Genomic DNA, 23,790 nt, shown 5'->3' on the forward strand with positions numbered 1-23,790 from the left:
TGGCAGTTTCAGGTCCAGCTTCTGGCAGCTTCTCTTTCCAGCAGATGCACAACATTCCTAGTCTCATGAGATTCACCTGGGATACCTGACGCTCTCTCAATCAGCCCATTGGCCAGGGCTGGGTGTGTTCATCAGGACTTTCCTAGTTGTGATAGGAAACTTAACCTTAGGCTGAGTCACTTGTCTGTCCCTAAGAGCCAGGGGTAGATCAGCTCCACGCAGCACCCAATGTCTGCATAAAGGACCCAGTTTATGGCTTCTCCCTCCAGCTACTCCTAGAGGCAGTGATTAAGTATAGGGGCTTAGGAGGGAGTATGTGGCTGGAAGGGAGGCCTTGAGTCTGTGGTCTTATAGCATCCTGTATGAAATTGAAAAACATCCATATCAAATAACAGAGAAGACCTGCTGAATATTATAGGGAGGTAGAGGGGACTAAAGACCTCCCAAGTCACCCTTGGTGCCACCCCTGTAACATATTTAATTCGCGGGGGAAGCAAAGGCCCAGTAGTACTGACTGCTGGTGGCCCAGCCACGGTCCAAAACAGGCCCTAGGGAGGGCCTAACCACACACCCTAATTATTAGTCCCCGCACAGAGATCAGTTTAGTTTATCCAAAGCCCCAGCCGAAGACACATAAAGTAGTATTGCCTCTGTTCCATGTTTTGTCCTGTATAAATGTCCAGATGCAAGTCTTGTGGGAGAAACATGATGAGTCAGTTTCACAGTCCCTGGCTTTGATCTTTATGCTGTAGTAAAGGTGTCGCTGGCCTTTCTGGGGTGGAGAATGATGTTCTTTCACAGACTATCAAATCACTGCTCATTTCCCAATGTATATTCTCTCAGGGCCTTGCTTTCTTCTTACCTGTCCACACCAGTGTTGCCAGGGAGATTGCTGGTGGTGAAGGTGAAAATGGTCAGGCAATGTCATTGGAACTTGGTCTGTCTCTCCTTCCATTAGCCCAGTTCTTTTATCCAGAAAGATTTCAGTACACTGGGGAAATAAGGAGAATAAGATCTCATGCACTCACTCACATGGAAGAGACATGCATGCTTGAGTTTGCTCATTTGCACCCATCTGTCTCCAGTCTTGTTTCCTTCACTCTGAGCATCTGCACTCCAAGAAGGCATGAACTTTTTCTTTCACTTCCTTTCTTCTATGGGTGATGATCTGACATCACTCTGAGGAGGCCGAAAGTCGCTGAGTATAAAAATCGTCACTCCTATCCGGCTTAGGCAGAAGGTAGGGGGCTCGATGGGTACCCAGGAGCTCTGGAGGTAGGAGATGCCACCTAGGGAACCCCGTTCTACCTGAGGGCTCTGTGTCGCTGCCTTTGTATACTGGAAGGCACCATGGATGTCACTTTTCCTCTGGAGTCTCCTTCACCATTTCCTCTCTAGGAGGATGGAAGGTGGGAGTGGGGTTGGCTATGGAAGTTGTAACGGGGAAGAAGGTCACCTGGGGTCTACTGAGGGCTGGGTCTGCTCACTGCTGTGCCCAGAGGGCACAGGAGAAGCCCGCTGGAGCAGGGCAGAAGGGTCCAACTGTGCCAAGGGTCTAACTGTGCCATCCGCAGAGCAAGCCGCGGTCTCAGGCTGCAGCCCTAGCGGAGGGCAAGCAGGCAGGCTGGTGCAGCGAGCCGCCTGGGGGCCTAAGGGCGCTGGCGGGGGCCGGTGGGTAGGAGTAAGGGTCCCCAAATGCCTTCAACTCAGCCCATCCTTCTCCACCGAAACATAAAGCAGGTTGACGAGGTCGCTTCCTCGCCCGCTCAGTCCTGAAGTGTCCAAGGATGAAATTATACCGAAATTCTCCCTGTCTCTCTGTTTGCGGGGAAGCGCCGGGACTGAGGAACAGGGTCCACAAAGGCTGTGCGTGAAAGGGCTTCTGACTTGTCCCCCGGCCCCGGCGTCGCTTCTCTCTCCCAGGGTTGCGGCTGCTGCCTGGAGGGTGCAAGCCGGGCGGCGGTGCGCGGGGGGTGCGCTTACATAACCGCTCGCCGCGTCCTGCTTTCTCGCGCGCTCCTGCACCGTAGGGTGGCGGAGCCTGGGGACTGGATGGAACCCGGGCCGCCCCCGCGGGGAGAGGAGCGCGAGCGGCCGCGGGAGGAGGGCGCCCGAGGCGGCGGGGGAGGTTAAGGACAGTGGGTGTGAAGCGCTGGCTCCACACCCCCTCCTCCCCGGTCCCCTCCTTCCCTTCCTCTCCGTCCCCCTCTGACGTCTGGAGCTGGCAGCTCGGCCGGTTCCGCATTCCCGACCCCTCCCCGCCGCCCAGGGGCCGCTATATAGCCGGGGCTGATGCAACCCGTCCCGCCGCCCGCCACAGCCTGCGGGAGGGACGCTCGGCGGCCGCGACGGGGGGCGCTGGCGGCGGGGCTGGCGCCGCGGCGGCTCCCGGGCCGGGTCGGGCCTGGGCACCGGGCGGAGCTCCGCGGCCGGGCGGCAGCGGCGCGGAGCGGGCACGGCGCCTGCAGCCGGGCCCCGGCCCCGGGGGCGCCGCCTCCGCCGGCAGCTTCTGCACGGTGGGTGCGAGGGCGCGCGCTGGGGGCGCCGGGCGGGGCGGGGCGGGGCGCGGCGCGGGCACCTGGGACGGCCGCCCCCGCGCGGGCGGAGCGCGAGGAGCCCCAGCCCAGCCCCGCCGAGAGGCTCCCGCAGCCCTGGGACCCCGAGCTTTCCCCGCGCGGGGCGCTGCAGCCGGGCCCCTCCCACGAGGCGCCCGGTAGCCGGAGGCTTCCTTTTGGTTCCCGCCCCGGGACGGGAGGCTCTGTCCGCTCCCTGGGCAGCCGGCCGCTCCCTCCTTCTCCCTCCCGCGCTCTCCTCCCCCGTCCGTTTGCAAGGAGGTGCTCTCCTCGGGCGGCGGGGAAGGCGGGGTGAGTGGGGAGAAAACTGCCCGCGGAGACGGGCCGTGCGGCTGGAGATGGAGGGTGAAGGGCCAGGGAGGTGCGGGGTTGGGGTGGGGGTTCGATTGTGGAGGGATGACAAGGACCTGCTGGCAGGGAGGAAGCGCGACTCCGGGAGGACCCGGTCCCGGAGGCGGGTATTGAGAAGGGCTCGGGATTTCCATCCAATGAAGGCAGCTTCTCTCATGGCCATTGCTTTGGGGCTCTGGGCTGGGAGGGGATCTAGGGGTGACTGGGGTCCCCTTTGGGCTCTCCTGTCTTCCACGCCAGGTTATATAAGGAGGCAAGCAGGCTCCTGTAGGTAACCAGCCTCTCCCTTGCCCAGCCCAGCTTAGAAGGCTCTCCTCTGCTCCTCCCCTCAAAGGAGGTTGTCAAGAGGTAGGGGGGCAGTGGGGACTGGGGGGGAGGTGTGGGGGTGGGCTTTCTTCCTGGACCCCTGGACCCTGGGGTGGCAGAGCCAGGCTTTGCCTGGGTCACTGGGAGGAGCAGGGAAGATGGGGAGGTTGGGGAAGATGGGAGGTCCTGGCTCTTTTGCAGGGATGGAGAGGCTGGTGGAAGGAGAAATCAACCGACCCCTTAGGTTATCTCCAGTTGCAAGATTGCTTGGCCTTTGCCCAGGGTGCTGCCCTCCCTATTGGCATCCAGGGCATGGGGCTATGGCCTGACCACATGTACTCAGGGCAAATGTGCTCAGGTCTGTATCTCAGAAAGGGCTTGCAGCCTGCTTAGGCGTGTGTATCCAGGCTTAAATCTTGGTGAACTCTCCCCAGGGTCTTAATTTGAGGAGCATCAGGAACTGGGAAGCTTTGAACCATGTTTGGGTACCTTTGTGCCCAAATGTCCTTTTAAGTCCTTGCTAGGAACTGCATTCATATATCATCTCCCTTCCCCCCAACCTCCCTTCCCTGAGGGTTTTAAAAAAATACTTCCCATTGCTTTTACCTTTCCAGCAAATCTGGCTGCAGCTTGGATGGATGGCTTATCTTCCTTTGCAGGTTTCTAGGGGAGCGTTTAACCAGGTATCAGGTGTGAGTGTGGCTCTGATTTTATATAAACCTGAGGATCGAGGAAGAGAAGCAAAATCTATTCTCATGCCTCCGGGTGGTTAAGGTTTTGCCTTGTTTAGAGCAGGGAGGATGGATTTCTCAAAGAGTCTTCTGTTCCCTACTACTTTGGCTTTGGTTCAGAGCTGCAGGCAGCTCCAGAATCTTCCTGAAGAGCTGGGTGCTGTGTGATTTGAAGGGCTGCAGGAAGTCCTGGGTGTGTAGCCCTCAGGCTTTTCTCCTAGGTTGGTTGCAGCCACCTCCAAGGAGACGTGTTGCAAAGTGGTGACAATGCCCCCTAGGAAGGGTTTGGATAAGGGTCTCCCCACTCACCTACTGCCTAACTTCTGCAGCTACCAGGGAATGCTCCTCATGACTCCCTGGGTCTGTTGTCATCTCCCTACCTGTTTGCAGGATGTATGGGCATCTTTTCCAACCTGCAGAATCCTTGGCAGGAATAGGCTCTCTGGGCCTCGTTTGTCGTGGGGCTACTGGTGTTGCAATGGGCTGTCTCTCTCCAGTGTCTGTTTCCAGCTCCACTCTGGAAAGAAAGGGGCCAACGCTGACTCTAGGCCGGCCTGCTCTGCGTTAATTCAGCCCCAGCTCAACTTGAGCAATCAGAGCCAGGGTTGAGGGCAAGCTACATTCTTTTCTGCCTTTCTGCTGCAGGATACAGTTTGCTTTTTTTCCATACGAATGAATTATGTTTGAAACCGAAATGGAAGGAAGAGAAAAATGGAGTGAGTGTATATGGGTATGTGTGTGTGCATGCCTATATAGGCAGGGGGAGAGCAGCAGGCACATTATTTTTCCATTTTCCTTTAATTAAGGCTCTGTGGAGGTGTGTTTGAAAACAGAGGGTCTCCTATGCCTTTGAGGAGGGTGAGAACACTGTTTTGGCTGCGTCCTGGGCCATATGCAGCATATGGTGGCCAATGAAGCCGGGCCTGGCTCGTTCTGTTGCTTGTCTTGGCAGTCGGTTCCGTGGCTTGTATTACCAGCTCTGGAACTTAGGGGCTGCCAAGCTCCATGTGCCTGTGTATGTGTGTGTGCGTGTGTGTGTATGTGTGCATTTATGTGCACACGTGTTCGTGTGTGTGTGTGTGTGCGTGTGTGTGTGGTTTGGCCTCTCGGAACTCAGCAGAGACAAATGCCTTAGCGACCCAGTCTTGGAATTTTCAGCCTGTGTTTCTTTACTTCTTGCTGGCTGTGGGAGGCCTGGCCAGAGCCCACCATTCTTAGTTGTTGTTTTTTAGTCCATTTTCTTGCTGTAGCCCACGGGATTTAGTTGGGGAGCTCCAATTGCAAAGCTTCAGCTGGCCAATGGCATTTTTTTTTTTTTAAAGACCAGGGCGGTTATCACACCTTATGTGTGTGTCTGTGTTAGGTGTTGTACTGTTAACCCCTGCCAGCCTCCAAGGACCAGAGCTGGCGTGAAGCAGGAAGGGGAAATAGAAAGCTTGTCCAGTGGCTGAACGTTCCCAGCTGCTTCTTGCTGCCTGGGATAAGGATTCCTGGCAGAGATAACTTCATGTGTATTTATTGAGCATCTACATTAGGCAGAGGACAAAGCTCTGTTTATAGGCAAGGCCTTGGAAGCATTTCTCTGGTCTCCAGGGAAGAGCAGGAGTTCCCTGGGGGATGGTTCCAGGTTCCTCTATGGCTGGGATGGCTGTGTCGGATCATGGCTACCAGGGTTCAGTGGCTTCTCCTGAACCCAGCTACCCTCATTGTCTTCTTCTGAAGCAGTGCAGGATGGACAGATTGAAGGACACAGAAGATGCTGGCTCTCTGTCTCGAGGCAGGAATGGAAATCTAGCTCTTGATGGCACCTCGTCGCCAGTGTCTATGCAGCCATGTTCTGGCCTGCAAGGTGAAGGACACCTTAAAGGAAACCGAGGCCAAGGGCAGGTGCTGGACCCTATTTCTGCACCTTTGTACCCAGCCCTGACCTGGCACCCTTTGTTTCTATTCTTCAGTTAACTGCCAGGATGCAAGATGGCCCTGCCCCCTTGGGGTTTAGAGTTGGAAAGTGGGAGAGCAGAGAGTCCTCTGGGAGAATCCTCTTCATGGCTGCAGGAAAGAGAGACTAGTCCAGAAGGGCCCTTGAGGGGTCATCTGGCACTTGTGCCTCTCCAGGAAGGAAGGCCCTGGTGGCCACACTGACTTCACACTCACTATGTGCAGGCACTGCTCCAGGTACTTTCCAAGTATTAACTAATTTAATCCTCTTGACAGCCATACAGGGCAAATAACATTGTTATTCTTACTTTACAGCTGAGGAAAGGGAGGCACAGAGAGGTTAGGGAACTTGCCCAAGGGTACTCAGCTAGGAAGGGGCAGAGCTAGGATTCACACTCAGATCATCTGGCTCCCAAACCGCCACTCTTACCCACCTTCCTCGTGGTCTGCAGAGCTGGGACCATCTGAAGATGGCCTTTTGCTGCTCGACTTCACTCTCAGTCTTGGGGCCATCCCCATTGTCTTGCTTCTCGCCTTCTGGATCCCACGACCTTTGGAAGCTGCTTGACCTACATCATTCAGATTCCAAGAGAGAGGTCATCCTGGGTGGCTCCTTAGCTCCAAGAAGAGGCTTGATGGTTGATTCTCCAAGATTCATGGTAGCAGGTACTATGCGCCATGATCACTGGCCTGTCGCCTTTCTGCCCTTCTCTGTGGACTCCTGGCCTCTGCATCCTGTTCTCTCCTGGGAATGCAAGAGCCCACTTCTCTTGTTGAGTCTCAGTTGCCATTGCCCATGCCCTGCCCTCGACTTCCAACCCCTCATTTCTCATGGGGCTTGCCCCTGTAAACTGCCCCCTTCCCTGACTTGTCACTCTCACCTCCACGTTCTCTTGGCACCAAGCCTTGGCCCTTAGGCCGTCTGCACCCACGTGCATACCCATTCCTATTCCCGATGGCAGCCCAAGCCAGCTGCTGGCCTGGAGGGGAGCTTACCTTCTCGAAGAGGCCCAGGGGTTTTATAGCCTCCTTTACAGTTTTGTTTCTACAGACAGGAAGTTCATGGTGCAGATGCTAAGTTTCTCTTAACCTGTCTCTTTTTATTTACCTGTCTTTGCCATTCTGGATGAAAATGCTGATTATTGGGCACTTTCTAACAAGAATAGCCCTTATAAATTTGACGCATAAAACAAGACTGTTATTTGTTTATAGACACTCCCATTAAAATAGATTTAAGGTATTAGGTTGGTGCAAAAGTAATCTCAGTTTTTGCCATTGAGCGGAATGGCAAAAACCACGATTATTTTTGCACCAACCTAATATCTTACAGATTTACAAACAAAAAATGAGAGAAGAAAACAAGAGGAAAAAGCTTAATAAGTTACCTTTAGCTTTTCTTTTGGCTGAAATGTCTCTTCATGTTAATGTCTCCCGGGAGGGTCTATTTTCTAGACTTGAAATGTTTTATGGCTTTTCTTCTGCTCGTGTAATGCAGTGCCCGAACTGTGTGCCCGCAGGCCACTGAGGAAGAGTAGAGAGTACAGCTACCAGACTCTTTTTTTTCGAGTTCTTTCCTCTTGGATCCATCTGGTCCCCATTTTCTTCTAGCTGGCTTTCGGGGAGCTGCCTCATAATCTTAGGAACAACAACAGCTTAGGGTTCACTGTGACCTTCTCAACCTCGCCTGTCTGATTCATGCCTTGCTAGTCAATCTGCATCTTGGATTTGTGCTTCACCCAGCTTTCCTTCATTGGTTGGCTTCCGACTTATTCCTGGTCAGTGTCCCACATTGCCAAAGTCTTCTTGGATTCCAGGCCTGTATATTGAAGCACAAGCCCCATTTCCCAGTGTTGGTGTTCTGCTACCATATAGAGCTTGCACCTTATTTATGCCCCCTAGTTCCTCCTGGAGACACTGAGGGTGTTTATCTGCCTTTCAGACCTCCAGGGCCCTGAAGGGAAAAAAACTCTGGTTTGTTCTCCTGAAGCTTTTAGAGCGTAGTTCTTCTTTTCCTACTAAATTGTTTCCGTATGGAACAACAAGTGTGGGAGATGATTTCACGTCTTGTCATCTTTCCTGGTCTTCCTTGAAGCGGGTAAGTTCCTTTTGGCTGTTACTTGTTCCTTGCTGCTGCCACCTCCACTGCCCCCCTCCCCCCTTTTATAGATCCCTAAATCACATCAAATTGTTTTATTTTTCAAATCACTAAAGTTGCCTTTCCGCCTTAGATCGTCAGCCAGCTCTTTGCAGTTAATGAGAATCCAATTATGAAAGGCAGCTGCTCAGTTCCTCCATCTTCTGCCCCCCCAACCCCCAGAGATGTTTAGGATGACTTCTCGCTGGTGAATGTCAGCTGTTGTGGTTGTCTCCTAGGAATGGCATGGCTGAGGGCTTTGTGGTTTGTATCTGAGTAGTTAGGGGCTCTTTTGCAGGGGGAGGCAGGAGAGGGGACGTTTGCTTCTACAAAGGAAAGACTAGTGCCTTGTCTCCCGGGTGAGGCTTGTCATTGGGATGGATTCACAGGGGAGCAGGAATGGCAAAATTTATAGGGCCACTGTTCCCAGGGGATGGCCACCCCTTCAGGGGGTTCCACAGTAGCAGAAAATTCATTATATTTTGGGATCATTTGTTAGTGTCTCACTTATACCATCTGTATGAGAATAAACAGAAGCTGCAAGCAGAGCCTATCATTCCTGGAACAGAATGGGGTCTGGCTTCCATCTCCGAGATGGAACGCTTAGGCAGGGAAATACACAGAAGCCTCTGGAGTGTTTTTCTTGGGGTCTACTGTGGGAATGAATAACTTGGAGGTGAAATCACAGCCTGATAATGAGCATCTAAGCTTCTAGAGATGGATTCTTATTGCATTTGCCGAATTTTGCTCTGCCGTGAATTTGCTGTCATTTGTTCATTCAGTTATTCACTTATTTCTTACTTCAACAAGTATTATTGATGACCTTTTCTGCACCAGAAATGATGCTAAGCACTGGGGTCACCAGGGCAACAACCAGCCATGACTGCTGCTTACCACCTGGAATCATGGCCCTGCTGGCCACGTGGCCACACGGTTTGTTCCAGGCGCAGTTGTGCTGCGAGGAATAGGTCTTCCTCCTGGCCCCTTCCCTGTTCTCCCTAGAGGAGGGCGGGGGAGACATGCAGCTCAGCCACAGGGCCCTGGAGCAGCCTCCCAGCATGGCAGGCTGCAGCTCTCTCTGCATTGCAGATTCCATTCCAGAGGGTAGAGAGAGGGCTCTCTTGCTGCCACTGGGCTCCAGTCCAGCTCAGAGTTGGGGGATCTGAAGACACTGAACACCCACATACGAGAGGTCCCAGGGGCTCTTTCTATGTCTGGGCTCCCATACAGGCTACCATGGAGTTATTCAGGGAACTTCCTAAACCTGGATCTCCAGGGCAGGTGGAGGGTCCTCTGTGCAAGACAATGACCCTCTACTATGGGCTGGTGTCTGAAAGCCCACCGTGAGAAAGTCATTCCTTCTGCTGAAGGCATCATTACCTACTGGACCCCAGGAAGGGAAACAGGAAGGGCAGGGTGAGACAGCTTTGGCCTAAAACCCTGGGACCTGGGGTTGAGCCCTGGCTCCGATCCTCTTCAGCTGTGTGACCTTGGGGAGGCCATTAAGCCTCTCTAAGCTTTAGTTTCCTCTTGTCAAAATGAGGATGTGGTTTAGATGAGCACAGGGCCTCCTTCAGCTGTAAGACTGTAACTCAATGTGATTGAGTCTCAGATCCTTTTCTGATGGCCCAGGGGACACTAGGTGAAGGAGGGAGAGAAAGGATGTAAGCGGGAAGGGTGCTAAGAGGACTGGGTATGGGAGGTACAGTAGGCAGAGAACAGATAGAGGAGCACAGGAGCACAGATAGGCAGAGCACACCGTATAAAAATGTTGGGGCAAGCCAGGAAGCTATGGGCAGACGGCTTTATGGCACATGCAGCAGGCTTTATGGCAGATGCAGCAGGTGTGTTGCGAATGAAATGGCAGGCTCACTTCCCATTCCCAGGCACCTTGCTTTAGACACCCTGCTGTAGACAAAGTGATGGCCAGTGGAAGCCTTTGTGCTTGATGGTGCAAATTATTCACATGTGTTTCCTCTTAGAGAAATAGAACTTATTGGGAAATAGACTCTGGACTTGGACAGGGAACCAAATTTCACCTTCAAAAAGTGAAATGGAGATGGAGAATATGGCTTGCGTTTGTGGCCGAAACAGGTTCATGAATGCCCCTCTCTGGAATGATCTACACCTGGGAAGCTGAATAGGGGCAGGCGGTTGTGGGTCACCCTCCAAGGCCACTCCTGCAGGAGACAGCCTAAGAACCATGTGGCCATCTGAGTACATTAACTGCCCGACAGAGAAGCATTGTCCGATGGACAATGATCTTCCCTCTTCTGCCAAATACATCTCTCTCCATGGGAAGAGACAGGTAAAGATGGAAGGATAGGCCAAAGATTTTCCCTCAGGAGTTCTAAGCCAGGGAGGATTTTGATTTTATGGCCCTGGGCAGAAGGTGAGAAGAGGAAGAAATGATTTCCTTTACAGGACTAGAATCCAAGAGAAGTTTTGTGCTAACGTGCTACTTTATTATTATTTTTTTTTTGAGACGGAGTTTTGCTCTTGTCACCCAGGCTGGAGTGCAGTGGCGCAATCTCAGCTCACTGCAACCTCTGCCTCCTGGGTTCAAGCGATTCTCCTGCCTCAGCCTCTCGAGTAGCCAGGATTACAGGCATGCACCACCACACCTGGCTAGTTTTTGTATTTTTTAGTAAAGACGGGGTTTCACCATGTTGGCCAGGCTGGTCTCGAACTCCTGACCTCAAGCGATCTGCCCACCTTGGCCTCCCAAAGTACTGGGATTATAGGCCTGAGCGACTGAGCCTGGCCTTAACATGCTACTTATAAGGCTGCTTCAAAGCTAAGACTGTGCACATCTGACCTCCATATTCCTAGTGTCTGCTGGCTCATAGTATGTGGTCAGTAACTGGATGGACGGATGGGTGGGGAGGAGGAGCCCTTTAAGGAGCTGGCTTTATTGGCAGACCAGCTTTCTTCACTGCCATCTGTGTCTTAAAGTGACCATTTCTTTACCCATGAGTTTCCCCCAGTAAAGGGAGGAAGAATTCCCTTGGTGTTGACCTGTCTGATTTACATCCTTCTTCCACGTCTGAATGTCTTCCCGTGTATACCTTTTGGGTCTGGCAGAGCCAGAATATGTGTTTGCTCTGAGAATGAAGAGACCATGGAGGTGGCCGGGCGTGGTGGCTCACACCTGTAATCCCAGCATGTTGGGAGGCAGATCACTTAAGGTCGGGAGTTTGAAACCAGCCTGGCCAACATGGTGAAACCTTGTATCTACTAAAAATACAAAAATTATCTGCGCATGGTGGCAGGTGCCTGTAATCCCAGCTACTCGAGAGGTTGAGGTAGGAGAACTGCTTGAACCTGGGAGGCAGAGTTTACAGTGAGCCGAGCTTGTGCCACTGCACTCCAGCCTGGGAAAAAAAAAAAAAAAGAGATCATGGAGGAATTTTCTGGTACTGGGTTCCACAGGGAAAGGACATACTAATTAATGCCACCTGCTTTGCGTCAGTCTCTTTCTCATATGTCACACACTCACCTTTAACTTTGATTGGTTTCATCTCCTATTCAGGGTGTCTTAACAAGTATGCAGAATAGGATGTGTGATTGGAGGGGAGGCACCATGCCAGACCAAAAATAGCTTCGTCTGAAACAGGTGCAAAGGTGCTTGAGGTTCCGCTGTTATAATGCACTCTCTTCGGAGACTGTATGCTGCCGTTTACCTCCCAGCTCCACCAGTTTTAACTGTGTACAACCTTGAGTGAGTTATCGTTCTAAGCTTGGCTACTTCCTCTGTGTAATGACCTCTGATCCAGCCTAATAGGGCTGGCGGCAGGATTACCGTGGGGCTGGCACATAGCACATGCTGAATGCATGTTGCCAACGACTGGGTCAGGCATTGCCTGCAAAATAAAGGCAGACACTCCTGGCAGTGCCAAGGGTGACCTTGTTGTGAGTGAATTGAGCAACTTTTCCTCTATAACAGGAAGGACTTCACGGCAGGAAAAGCAGCTGGGTGGGAAAGGGATTCAGGAGAACATTGGTGAAAGAAGCGACAGTCGTGGCAAGATGAGGGGTCTGAGTCCCCCTGGAGCCCCTAACCTGGCTGACTGGCCTGCTCTTTTCCTGCCCACTCCAGGTTGGCCTGCCGCTCCTCCTGCTATGATGCCTGGGCAGATCCCAGACCCTTCGGTGACTGCAGGCTCCCTGCCAGGGCTTGGCCCCCTGACTGGACTCCCCAGCTCGGCCCTGACCGCGGAAGAGCTGAAATACGCTGACATCCGCAACCTCGGGGCCATGATCGCACCCTTGCACTTCCTGGAGGTGAAACTGGGCAAGAGGCCCCAGCCCGTGAAAAGTGAGGTGAGCGAGCCTCGTTACCCCTGGCAGATTCCAGCTCTGGCCCTAAACCCACCATGGGACCTTAACCTTACTGGTCAAAGTGTGGTCTGAGGACCAGTAGCATCCATACCATCCTGGGGCTTATCAGAAACGCGGAATCTCAGGCCTCAGCCCAGGCCTTCTGAATCAGAATCGGCATCTCAACAAGATCCCCCAGGGATTCATGGACATATTAACAGCTTGGGAAGCACTGGGTGAGGGGAGGATGTTCAACCTGTCTCTGCTTCTCCAAGGGGCAGGGGAAGAGTGATAATAACAGGAATGAATAGCAGTATCTCGGCTATCTCTCTGGGGTGGTGGGAGGATGGGGGGAAAATGGGAATGTGGACATGTTTTAAAAAGTAGACAAGAGAATGCCAATATTAGGTTATCTATTAAAGTTGTTATCATTACTTACATCATGGCCTCCACCCTTCTTGGCCCTTTCTGCAGCTGAACCAGGGAAATTGGAGGAAGAGTAGTGTGGCCTCCCTTCCCAAGCAGTTGCCAGAGCTGAGCACGGCCTCAGTCAGCCAGCAGCATCTGCCTTAGATGACATTTGCCAGGGACCCACACGTGGAGCACCCACACGTGGCATTTGCAAGGGACCCTTCCTCAGGTCCCTTGCACCTGCAGCTCTCATGAGCCCTTTTCTCGGGGCACTGGTGAGCAGCGGAAGCCCCGGCATGGCCGAGGATCCATGCAGGGCATGCTCCTGGCCACTTGCCCAGATCTGGCTGTTTGTCTGAAGGCCTGCTCCAGCAAGGTTCCAGCAGGGCCGTTTCTTCAGAGGCCTGCTGGAGTAGCTGCCCCCTGGAAAGGAGAAGGAGCCAGTGGTAGGAGGTGGGGAAGAGGCTGGGACTGGGAGGGTGTGGGAAACAGCTGAGCATCTGGGAATGGCGGCTGTGCCTGGAGGGAGGGTTCACAGGCAAAGGTGAGCCTGGGCGGACTGGGAGGGCTGAAGTGCTGGCAGTGCTGGAGAGAGGGCCTTCTGCCTGGAGGAGGGTGTCTGGGTACCTGCAGGGGAGCGCTGGGATATTAGCAGCTATTTCTCAGCCCCCCTTCTCCTGACAGGTGCCTAAAAACTGCAGAGGACTGTTGGGGACTTGGCCATGGTGGCAGACTGGCCATTTGCAGGCTGGACCTGGCTCTCAGATGTATTTTGTTTGGCCAGCATCGTGTTTTTTAAAAAATGCAAACCCACATTTCACTTAAAAATTTTGATCAAAAAATGGGAAGATCTCGTCACCCACTGCCCTGTTCCGGCATGGCAATGGCTAAGGGGTGGACAGAGGCACTTCACTGCTTCCTCTCTCCAGTGGGACACAGGCCTCTGCACCTCCCTGTTATTCTTGATCCTGCTTATATTGTTGGTTTTGCTTCTGCTACTACCATCTGCCTTCATTTACCGCTACTGCCTGGTCCCTGTAGCTATTTGTGCTCAAGACGCATGAATGAGGTCCATCATAGGTGCCTACTAAAGACTGTGGATTAGAAGATGCGAGTTGACTGTGATTCTATTCTTGTGACTTGATCTTGTAAACCGAAGTGTTGTCAGAGCCCTTTCCGGATTATTTAGTATTCTGTCTTAATGTGGAGGGTCCTTGCCTTTTGGCCCTCTGCTCCTCACCTTCCCAGGTCTGTGACTTGAGAGCATCTGTTTCTAGGTCATTCCACAGTAAAATTGCCATTTAGAGCCAGTAGCTGAGCAGTTTCATAGGGGCACTAAGGCTGTGTGTTGGTTGATGAGGAGCCAGGTGTCTTGGGCTGAGGTGGCCAAGCTGGGATTCACCTGGGGAGCTGAGTTACTGCCTCTCTCCTCTGCAAAAGGCACTGGAGAAACTCTTTCCTTTCTTTTTTGGAAAAGCCACTTTTATTTGGGTTGGGTATTTTTACATTTTACAGCCACCCCCAAATTGGTGGCATCTGCCCTGTACCCGACAGTGATGTGCTGTCCTCACAGGCACCCACAGACGTGCACCATCCAGGCCGCGAAAATAACAAGCCGTTTTTAGGGCATATTTGCATGTCCTCTTCCTCGCTGTCAGACTGCAGTGCTATGGGGGCGAAGAGGCAGATGGAGCTGCGAGATTGTACCGATGGAGAGGGATACCAGCCCTGCACTGCGAACCGACCTCCAAATGCTTCCTAGGTCAGACCCCAGGGTCGGGGAGAGCTAATTCTTGGAGTAACTAAAACCTAAAGGGGGCGGGAAAAGAAACTTACAACTGAAGAATCTATGGTCCAAAGATTTATTTGCATATGGCAAACCGCCTTGAGTGGATTTTCTTATCAGCATTTTGGACTAGCAAAAGTTTCTTGAATAATAATCAGATACTAGCTCATTAAACATTTAATATGTACCAGGCCCTGCGCAAAGTGTTTAACATGCATGACTTCATTCATTCCTTAATCAGTCCTGGAGTCCAGGTTATCCCCATATTAGAGAAGAATTTGAGGTTTAGGGAAGGGGTTCCGTCACTCAGGGTCACACTGCTATGATGTGATAGCGCTGGGGCCTGGTGTGGCAGACGATGTGGCCATTACAGCCAGGTCTCACTTGTGCTGAGCTAAGTCCTAGGCACGGTACTAGGCTCTCTTTGTGAAGTACCTTGTTTACCCTGCACAAGTACCCTCTGAAGTAATTAGTGTTGTTGTTGTCATACCCACATTACAGATGAGGTCAACCAGGCTGAGGGAGGTTCGAGGTCACTAGCTGGGAAATGAGCTCAGGCAGTCTGCCTTGAGCCCAAGCTTTAACCACATGCTGTGCGGCCTCCCATGCCTCTACACCCCTTCCCGGCTTCTAACCAGAGTTCGGTTGGGCTGGGGAGGCTGGATGAACCTGGCCCCAGAATATTCGATCATTTTGATGACATTGCCCAATGAGTGCTGAACCCTGCAGTTCTGCAGCCTCACTGTCTGCTAGTTGAGAGAGAGAGAGAGAGAGAGAGAGAGAGAGAGAGAGAGAGAGAGACAGTGCGAGCGTGCACACCGGCTGAGCCGCTGTGTAGGCAGCTCTGTCAGAGCTGGCTCTTGGGCTGTTTGCCTTGCAGGGGTCAGCAGTCACCTGGGCCTTGTCCAAATGCACGGAGCAATTCAGTAAAAGAAAATGGGAGGAATTAAGTTCAACGGCAGGTTTTGTGAATTATAAAGTGCTTTGTGCTGATGTCATTATTATTGTACGGTTGACTCATGACGTTAAACTGTTTTGGTGCCAACTGCTTGCCTGCGGTCCGTTTGTTCAAGCCATGTTCCTTAAGCACCTGCTATGTGCTGAGCACTGCACCAGCCACTGGGAACCCAGCTGCAGACCAAGCCTTACATCTCTCGGTGCTGTATATTGCAGTGAGGGCATCACAATATATAAGATCAGGTAGTGGTCAGCACCATGAAGAAAAATTAAGCAGACTAAGGGCGTGGCAGTGGCAAGACTGCTCATTTTGATGGTTAGCGAGGGACTCTGGGAATGTTATTTCCTGGGTTATGGGAATTTTAGAGCTGTTGCTTCTTTCTCGCCTCTTTCTCCTTTCTTTTCTCGTATTCCCTTTCAGGACAGCTTTGCTCTCCAGCTTTCTCCGGAGATTTCCATCCTTGACTTTTCCTCTGTAGCCCCTCTCAGCTGGACTCCTCCACCAACCAGTCCCGATTGACCTGCAGATCTTGGCCCTTCCCAGGTCATCTCCCAGCGAGCCGAGGCTATGGTGGCCACACCCTGTCTCTGGGTCTGGAATGCATTTTCAGTTGGGAGGGGAGGGAGGCCCGAAGCCCCACCCTTGCACACGCGCATACACACCAAACACTTACTGATCAACCTGCTAGATGGGACCCCTCACCTTCTGGCTACCTCTCAGTGCTCTAGAGGGGACTCAGGAGTTCAAGGAAGGCTAAACTGGATGACCTTTCACGAAAGAGGCTGCAAACTGTCATTCTGGGGGCAGGAGTCAGCCTACAGATGAATCTTGTTTACAGGGTGGTTTTCTTTTTCTTTCTTTTTTAACAAAATCACAGTGTGGTTTTCTTTTTCTTTTTTAAAAAATTGAATGAATTGCTATATTTAAAAGCCAGGAAATATGGACTCTCTGGCTTCTTTTAAAAAACCAGAATATCTAGCCACTTAAGGCCACACCCTTATATGCAGCAAGAGGTTGGAGCTGAGGAGCAGATGCCTGCTGTAGTGTGTACAGTCTTGAGTTCACTGCAGTCCCCACTATTCGCTGATGTCCTACCCACAGCCCACTTCACACTGTCTGTATTGCCAGCCTGATTTTGAGTCCGTGTCCCATGTTTAATGTCGGCTTGAACATTATTAGCTGTGTTAACTCAGCAAGTCGCTTAAACTTTCTTTTTTTTTTTTTCTTCACTATCCAGTTGTGCCTCTGAGTTATAACTCAGAATGTATCTTTACACGCTGGGCTTAAAAGACTCATCGTTTTTGTTTTAATATTGCACTTCTTGAACCCAGCTATCACAACACATCACAAGCCTTTGACACAAGGCTAGGATATGGCTAGCTCGGTTAGTATCAAGTGCTGGTCGCTTAAACTTTCTATCCCTTGATTGCTGTATCTCCCAATTCTCATCTCCAGCTAATCGTTTCATTAGGTTTTTCTATTTCTGAATTTGACTTCAGGCAGAAAAAAAGAAAATACAACAAAAATCAAATCAACCATTCCCAAACTTGGCTGGTCATCAAAACACCTTGGGAAACTTCTTAACATAGATTTCCAGACCCCACCCCCGGCTGATGGAATCAGAAATCTCTGAGGTTAGAGTCTTGGGCATCAGTACAGCTAATAGGCCCAGAGATGACTCAGCTACTTTTGGGAACGTGACTAAACGGTTTCTTCTGATCCTTGTCAGGGAGCTTTCTAAGGGTGTCACCCTAAGGAATTGGTACGTACGTATCACTGTGGACTGCTCTTTCCAACGTAGGGCAGTTCCCTGTGTGTATTCCACATGAGGGCTGGATCTGTGTCCTCATCAGTTTCAGAGCTGGAGAGGAGACTTGACTGTGGATTTCACATTGGTGATTTCCCATCTTCTCCAGGGCCCGTGGAGAACATCGAGAGGGTTTTCCCCTTTGGATGAAGTGTGACTAGGAATCCATGGACGATAGAGCAGCCTTGGAAGCCATGTTCACTCAGCCCCAGGTGGTCTTCCCAGACTTTGTTCATAACAGAGACCAAGACGTGCATCCATGTTTAGCCTGAGCAGAAAAAGTTGCCCCAAACCAGCTGATGTGCTGGGTAAATGTTGGCCTAAGCACGCCTGTGTTTTTAGTGATTTGAAACGTAAAGGCAGCCCACTGACATTTTTTAGCAAGCTTTGCATAATTGGTTTTTAATTGTGGCTCTCTGGAATAGCATTGGCCTTCTTCCCCCTGACTCAGATGCTTTTTTTGTCTCATACTTGTTTGGCAGAGAGGTCCAATCTGTCCTCTCTTGGAACAGAATCTCCCAACTCATCTTTGAAATCTGTAATTTCCACTTTAGTTCCATTACTTTGTTAGCACATTTTTGAAAGCTGTTAGCTTAAAAAAAATTCAATTTGAGGGAGAATGAGTGATAGTTAAAGGCAGCTATGAGTGTGTTTAACATTGGCCCTGTGGTGTTGAGTCTTATTTGATACCATATCCAGAGCATTCACAAGGGTTCTGAAGCTTTTATTTAAAACCAGAAGTTGGTCACACCCACTGTTGTCCTAACACAGGGTCCCTTGGAGAGGTGGTGGTGAGGACGTGGCTGGATCTCTGTGTCCTTAGCAGCAATCACACACCTCTGAAAAGCTCAGGAAGTCTTATGGCTTCTTAGGTTTTCTATTAATATCTTAAAATGAGGATAATAATACCTCCCTATTAGTGTTGTTATGATTTTTTTTTTTTTTTGAGACAGATTCTCACTCTGTTGCCCAGGCTGGAGTGTAGTGGCATGATATTGGCTCGCTGAAGCCTTGATCTCCTGAGCTTAAGAAATCCTGCTGCCTCAGCCTCCCCAAGTAGCTGAGATGACGGGCACGTGTCACCATGCCTGGTGACAAAAAAATTTTTGTATTTTTTGTAGAGATAGGGGTTTTGCCATGTTGCCCAGGCTGTTTGTGGACTCCTGGGCTCAAGCAATCCTCCCACCTCAGCCTCTCAAAGTGCTGAGATTACAGGTGTGAGCCACCAAGCCTTGCTGTTGCTATGATAATTAAATAAACTAATTCTGCTAAAGGTTCACATGATGCCTGGCACTTAACAAGACACAGATATAAGGTAGGCTTGTGACTCACTTTTCAAATGTGTTAATCATGCAAGGTAGTTTTTATAATTGAATCAAAAACCTGTTTCTTGGGCTTTTATTGACTCAGGGGTGTTTTGCCCTCAGAAATGGTGGGTGGTCTGAGTGTTTGGAGGTGCCTAGGTGTTGTGGGAGCAGGGTATCATCCAGGCCTCCTAACCAGAGAAGCTGCTTCTGGGGCCTGGGAAGAGCTCCGGGCTTGGGTGCAAGTTCTGGGTTCGAAGTCTGGCTCTCTTGCTCGTTCCCAGCATGGCCTTGGGAAAGTTAGCTCGTTTCCTCATCTGTAGCAGGAAGAAACCCAAACTAACCTTTCTAATGTGGTGCAGTTTCCTGCACATATTCCACACTGTGACTGGGTCTGTGTCTTCGTCATAGAGTTTCACCCTGAAGATTAAGTGAGGTGCTGTGTGAAAGATGACCTTGACTGCAGTTCAGTGTGTCCATAAATCGCCCTTGTTAGAGGCTGAGTCCATGTGTAGTGAAGCACCTGTTCTGACAGCACTGACCTTTCTAAAGTGTAAGCCTTCCCCTTCAGGGAAGCAAGCACGCTTTCCTGTTTCTGGTTGTTTATGCAGTTTAGATGCAGCTGGAGTTTTAGTTATCATCACAAACCATAAATGAGAAGGCTCTTCAAGCCTCTGTTTTCCCCTAAGCTGCCTTCTGTGACCCCTTATCTTGTATCCTGTGGTGTTAATGTCATTGTTGGATTCCCATCAACCATCAATTTTATAGCAGCCCTAAGAAGGGCTGTCAACTCTACTGTCAATGCTACCATTTTACTTTGATGTTCCCAGATCTACTGGCAACATGGACTCAGAGTTGGGAAACTGAGCCCTCTCATGGGTGAGGCTCATCTGGCTGAACAACTGTGAAGCCATTTAAGTGTCTCTTCCTTCTGCTATGCCTAAAAGGCACAAGGCAACCTGGCCTGAGGTTGGAGCATGGAGATCTAGAGGAACCGATGGGTGGATTCAGGAGGGATGTGAAAGTGCTGGGAGTGAGGGCCTGGGCCTCCTCTGGGTTTAGCCACCCCTCGAGGTTGTGTACAACCTTCCATGTGCTGGGGCTCACTGACTGTGCTCTGCTCTGTGGCTGCAGGGTCCCCCTTTACTGACTGTAGTGCATGTGTATGATCTGACAAACTCCTCCGTGGTTTGCCTCGATAGCCCTCCCTACCCACTACCAGCTCCCCAGGACCCGTGAATAAAAACTCTTGCCTTTTTGGAGGCAATGTAGCAAAGCAGGACTGCTACACTGGAATAGTTTGGCTTTGGAGAGTTCACTAGATGTTTGGAATTCAATTTTGTCCCTTGTAAAAATAGGGGGAATAGACCCCTACCTAGTATCATAGACATAAATTATCTCAAAATGGATCAAATACTTTAAAAGTGAAAACTAGAAAACTCTTAGAAGAAAACTGCCATAAATCTTGTGACCTTGGATTAGGCAGTCATTTCTTAGATATTGCACCAAGAATAAAAGCAACAAAATAAAAAATAAATTGTACATCATCAAAATTTAAAACTTCGGTACTTCAAAGGACACAAAGTAAAAAGACAATCCACAGAAGGAGAGAAAAGTTTTGCAAATCATAGATCTGATAAGGGACTTGTATCTAGGGTATATAAAGAGTGATTACAGCTCAATAATAAGACAAATAACCCAGTAGGAAATTGGGCAAAGGGTCTCAATATGCATTTCTCCAAAGAAAGAATATAAATGGCGAATAAGCACGTGAAAAAATGCTCAACATCATAGCCATCAGGGAAATACAGGTCAAAACCACAACGAGATTGTACTTTGCACCCACTAGGACGACTTTAATGAAAAAAGAGAGATAATAACAAGTATGGGTGAGAATGTGGAGAAGCTTCCCTCATGAATTGATCGTGGGAATGGAAAATGATGCAGCCACTTTGGAAAACAGTCTGGCAGTTCCTCAAAGGGCTAAACAGAGTTCCCATGTGATCTAGCAATTTCACTCACACATATTTACCCGACAGAAAGGAAAACATGTCTACACAAAAACATACATGAGTGTTTATAGCAGCATTATTCACAATAGCTCCAAAGTGGAAGCAGCTCAAATGCCCATCAATTGGTGTATGAATAAATGAAACGTGGTCTATCCGTACAATGGATTATTATTTAGCCATAAAAAGGAATGAAGAACTGATACATACTGTAATATGGATGAAACTTGAAAACATTATGCTGGGTAAAAGAAGCCAGCCACAACAGACCACGTATTGTGTGGTTCCATTTAGATGAAATGTCCAGAATAGGCAAATCCTTAGGGATGGGAAGTAGAGCCAGTACCGTGGTTGCCTAGGGGTGGGGAGATGGGAGGAGTAGGGAGTGATGGCCATGGGATGTGGGGTTTCTTTTGGTGGTGATGAAAATGTTCTAAAATTGATTATAGTGATAGTTGCACAACTCGGTATAATATGAGCTAGTGAATTGTATACTTTAATGGACAAATTGCATGGTATGTGTGAGTTTTATCTCAATACAGCTCTTTTAAAAACGGAGAAGAATAATATCTGCCTTACAGGTGTGTGGGGAGGCTGGCAAGGGATAATGTATGCAAATCCCCCAGTGTGTAGCAATGTTCCAGAATTAGTAGCTAGGGTTATTCAAACCCCCTTTTAGGCCAGCAGCAGTGAAGAAACCTTTTTTCCTTTTCATTGCTAGTAACTATCCAGAAGCAAGGAGAGCAATCTGATAGGATTTAATATAGAACTAGGGAGGATATATGATATAGAACAGCAGTTTCTAACTCTGGCTGCTGATTAGAATTCCCCCGAAAAGTCTTTCAAAAATATTGATCCTAATTCTGTTGGTCTGAGTGGGGCTGGTAGGTGTTCTAACCTGTAGACATTAGCTGAAAATCCTGGTCATCCGGGTAAGAAACGAGCCCAGCTCTTTGAAGGAGCAAGGGCATCTGTGTTCAGGACAGAAGTCATACGCAAACAATGCACTTTAGAGTTTGCAAATTTCTTTTGGAGGCATCATCCCCGATCTGTTCCAACCACCCTATGAGGTAGTTATTAGTAGCATGAGTTGTTAGGGAACTGAGGCTCAGAAGATTAAGTCACTTGCCAGGGTCTCATTTTTAAAGCATAATTTTATCTATTAAAAAAAAAAGGCAAGATTCACACCCATGCTCACACCTATTAGTTATCAGATCTAACACCTTGGAGAGCACTGCCAAGGTGACATCTGGTGCCAGGTTAATCTATTTTGCACAGACTTCAGAACAAAGCTCTTCCTGCTACTTCTCATTAGCTGATGAGCATTCTGAGAGTGGAAAGCAAGCTGATGAGGCACTATCTATCTTCTATCTATCTTTTTTTTCTTTTTTCGAGATAGAGTCTTGCTCTATCGCCCAGGCTGGAGTGCAGTGGTGTGATCTCGGCTCACTGCAACCTCAGCCTCCAGGGTTCAAGCAATTCTCCTGCCTCAGCCTTCCGAACAGCTGGGATTAGAGGTATGCACCACCATACCTGGCTAATTTTTGTATTTTTAGTAGAGATGGCATTTTGCCACATTGCCCAGGCTGGTCTCAAACTCCTGAGCCCAAAGTGATCCACCTACTTTGGCCTCCCAAAGTGTTGGGATTACACCACCATGCCCAGCCTATCTCTCTCTCTCTCTCTCTCCCTCCCTCCTACTTACCATCTGTAACTAACTACTGATCTGAATGTGCAAGAAAAACAGAAGACAGGAATAATTTGGATACGAGATTATCAGAAACCTGCAACTATCCCAGATAACCTCTGAATTAAAGGTTTTGCACCAGCCAAACACATCCTTTTGTTCTCATTGAATGACTATAATAAGGATATGATGCAATTGTAAGCCCTTAAGTAAGCCATTAAGTAAAATATACACCACTTTGACCTGTTGAGTATTTTGTGGTATCATTTGAGCAAGATGCTTCTGCTGCTGAAACCAATGGATGCTACTCAAAGTGGGGTCTGCAGGGGCACCAGCATCTGGGAGCTTGTTAGAAGTGCAGATTCTTGGGCCTTACCCTAAACATACTGAAGCACACTTTCTAAAGGATGGGGCCCAGAAATCCATGATGCAATAAGCTCCCCAGAGGATTCCGATGATCCCTCTCATGTAGATGACCTGATCACGCCTTCCAGCTCTGACTGGCAATGATTCTGAGAATGGTTAAAGGATCTAAAACCACATTTTTCTCAACACCTATCTCAGGTTTCCTAGATGGATCCACCTGCCATTGGATACTCATTAACGCGTATTGTCCCCCGAATCTGTGTAAGGCAGGGGTTGCTCTCTGAGTCAGCAAACACCTTAGTTATTTCCACGTCTGGAGATGCTCAGCATTGCTGTGTCCACGCCCTAAGGGACTTCCCAATTAATTAAGCTGCCGAACTTGTCAATAGGCTGGCTCCTTTATTGTTTTAGAAGGGAGAATCAGAGAAGCTATTCTCAGGCCAAAGGAGCCCTCATTTGCAGCAGTTCTGGTCTGATTGATGATCCACTCCACAGCCCTCACGATGGGGAGCTCTGTGAACCACCCCATCTGCCTCAATGTGGCAAAGCCCTTCCATACCCCTTCTCTACACTTAAATTGCATCCATCTCTTTAAATAAATCGCTCGTGGTAAACCCCCGCTTCCATCCTCCAGGCTGGATATCCCTGGTTGTGAACTGTTTGGCCCTTTCACCTCGGTGGGGTTTGTATTAGTAGGTGTTCAGTACCCTTGATGGAGAGGTTGCCTTTGCTGAGAGATTTGTCTGTTATCTGTGCCTTGTGCTTGAAAGAAATGGGCTGAAATGCATGTTTTAGCCACACACCCTGCATACAGATTAAATGGAATTGCCTTGGTAGAGAATAATTAAGCCAAGGACCTTGTTTTTCACCTTCATGATGAAAGACAAATGACTTCCAGAGGCTTTAATAGGATGGCACTTGAAATGTTCTCCTACTTTGGCCAGCTCGGGACTTTCAGAACAGTCTGTTCATAAATATTCTGTGCAACGACTGCATTTTCATTTAATTGTAGATAGAGTCATTTTCCAGGAGCTCTCGTCTCCATTTTTGACCCAGTGTAATCAAGGCATATTACACCATTTGTTGTTGTTAAAGAGTCAGTTTCAGCT

The 23,790-nt window shown here is 49.7% G+C and overlaps 1 protein-coding gene and 1 non-coding gene across 3 annotated transcripts in view; one reads left to right on the top strand and one right to left on the bottom strand.

Moving 5' to 3' along the window:
- Positions 1-1,223: 1,223 nt before the first annotated feature.
- JDP2 (Jun dimerization protein 2) overlaps positions 1,224-23,790 on the top strand; it is a 43,875-nt gene continuing 21,308 nt past the window's right edge. The window contains exons 1-2 of one of the 2 annotated variants that reach the window (XM_012438262.3): positions 1,224-1,240; positions 12,133-12,356. In XM_012438262.3, the coding sequence (XP_012293685.1) occupies positions 12,156-12,356 (201 nt within the window). In that variant the 5' untranslated portion in view covers positions 1,224-1,240; positions 12,133-12,155. Of the gene's footprint in view, positions 1,241-11,950; positions 12,357-23,790 lie in introns of those variants that run through there. The other variant, XM_012438261.3, reaches the window with a different exon arrangement.
- On the bottom strand, positions 16,744-16,909 carry LOC135274465 (small Cajal body-specific RNA 1). Its single transcript, XR_010342289.1, has one exon. It is a non-coding gene; the product is annotated as a small Cajal body-specific RNA 1 (non-coding RNA).

Source organism: Aotus nancymaae, unplaced genomic scaffold (genome assembly GCF_030222135.1).
Source record: "Aotus nancymaae isolate 86718 unplaced genomic scaffold, 86718_ANA_hifiasm-v0.15.2.pri h1tg000011l, whole genome shotgun sequence".
Taxonomy (NCBI): Eukaryota; Metazoa; Chordata; class Mammalia; order Primates; family Aotidae; genus Aotus; species Aotus nancymaae.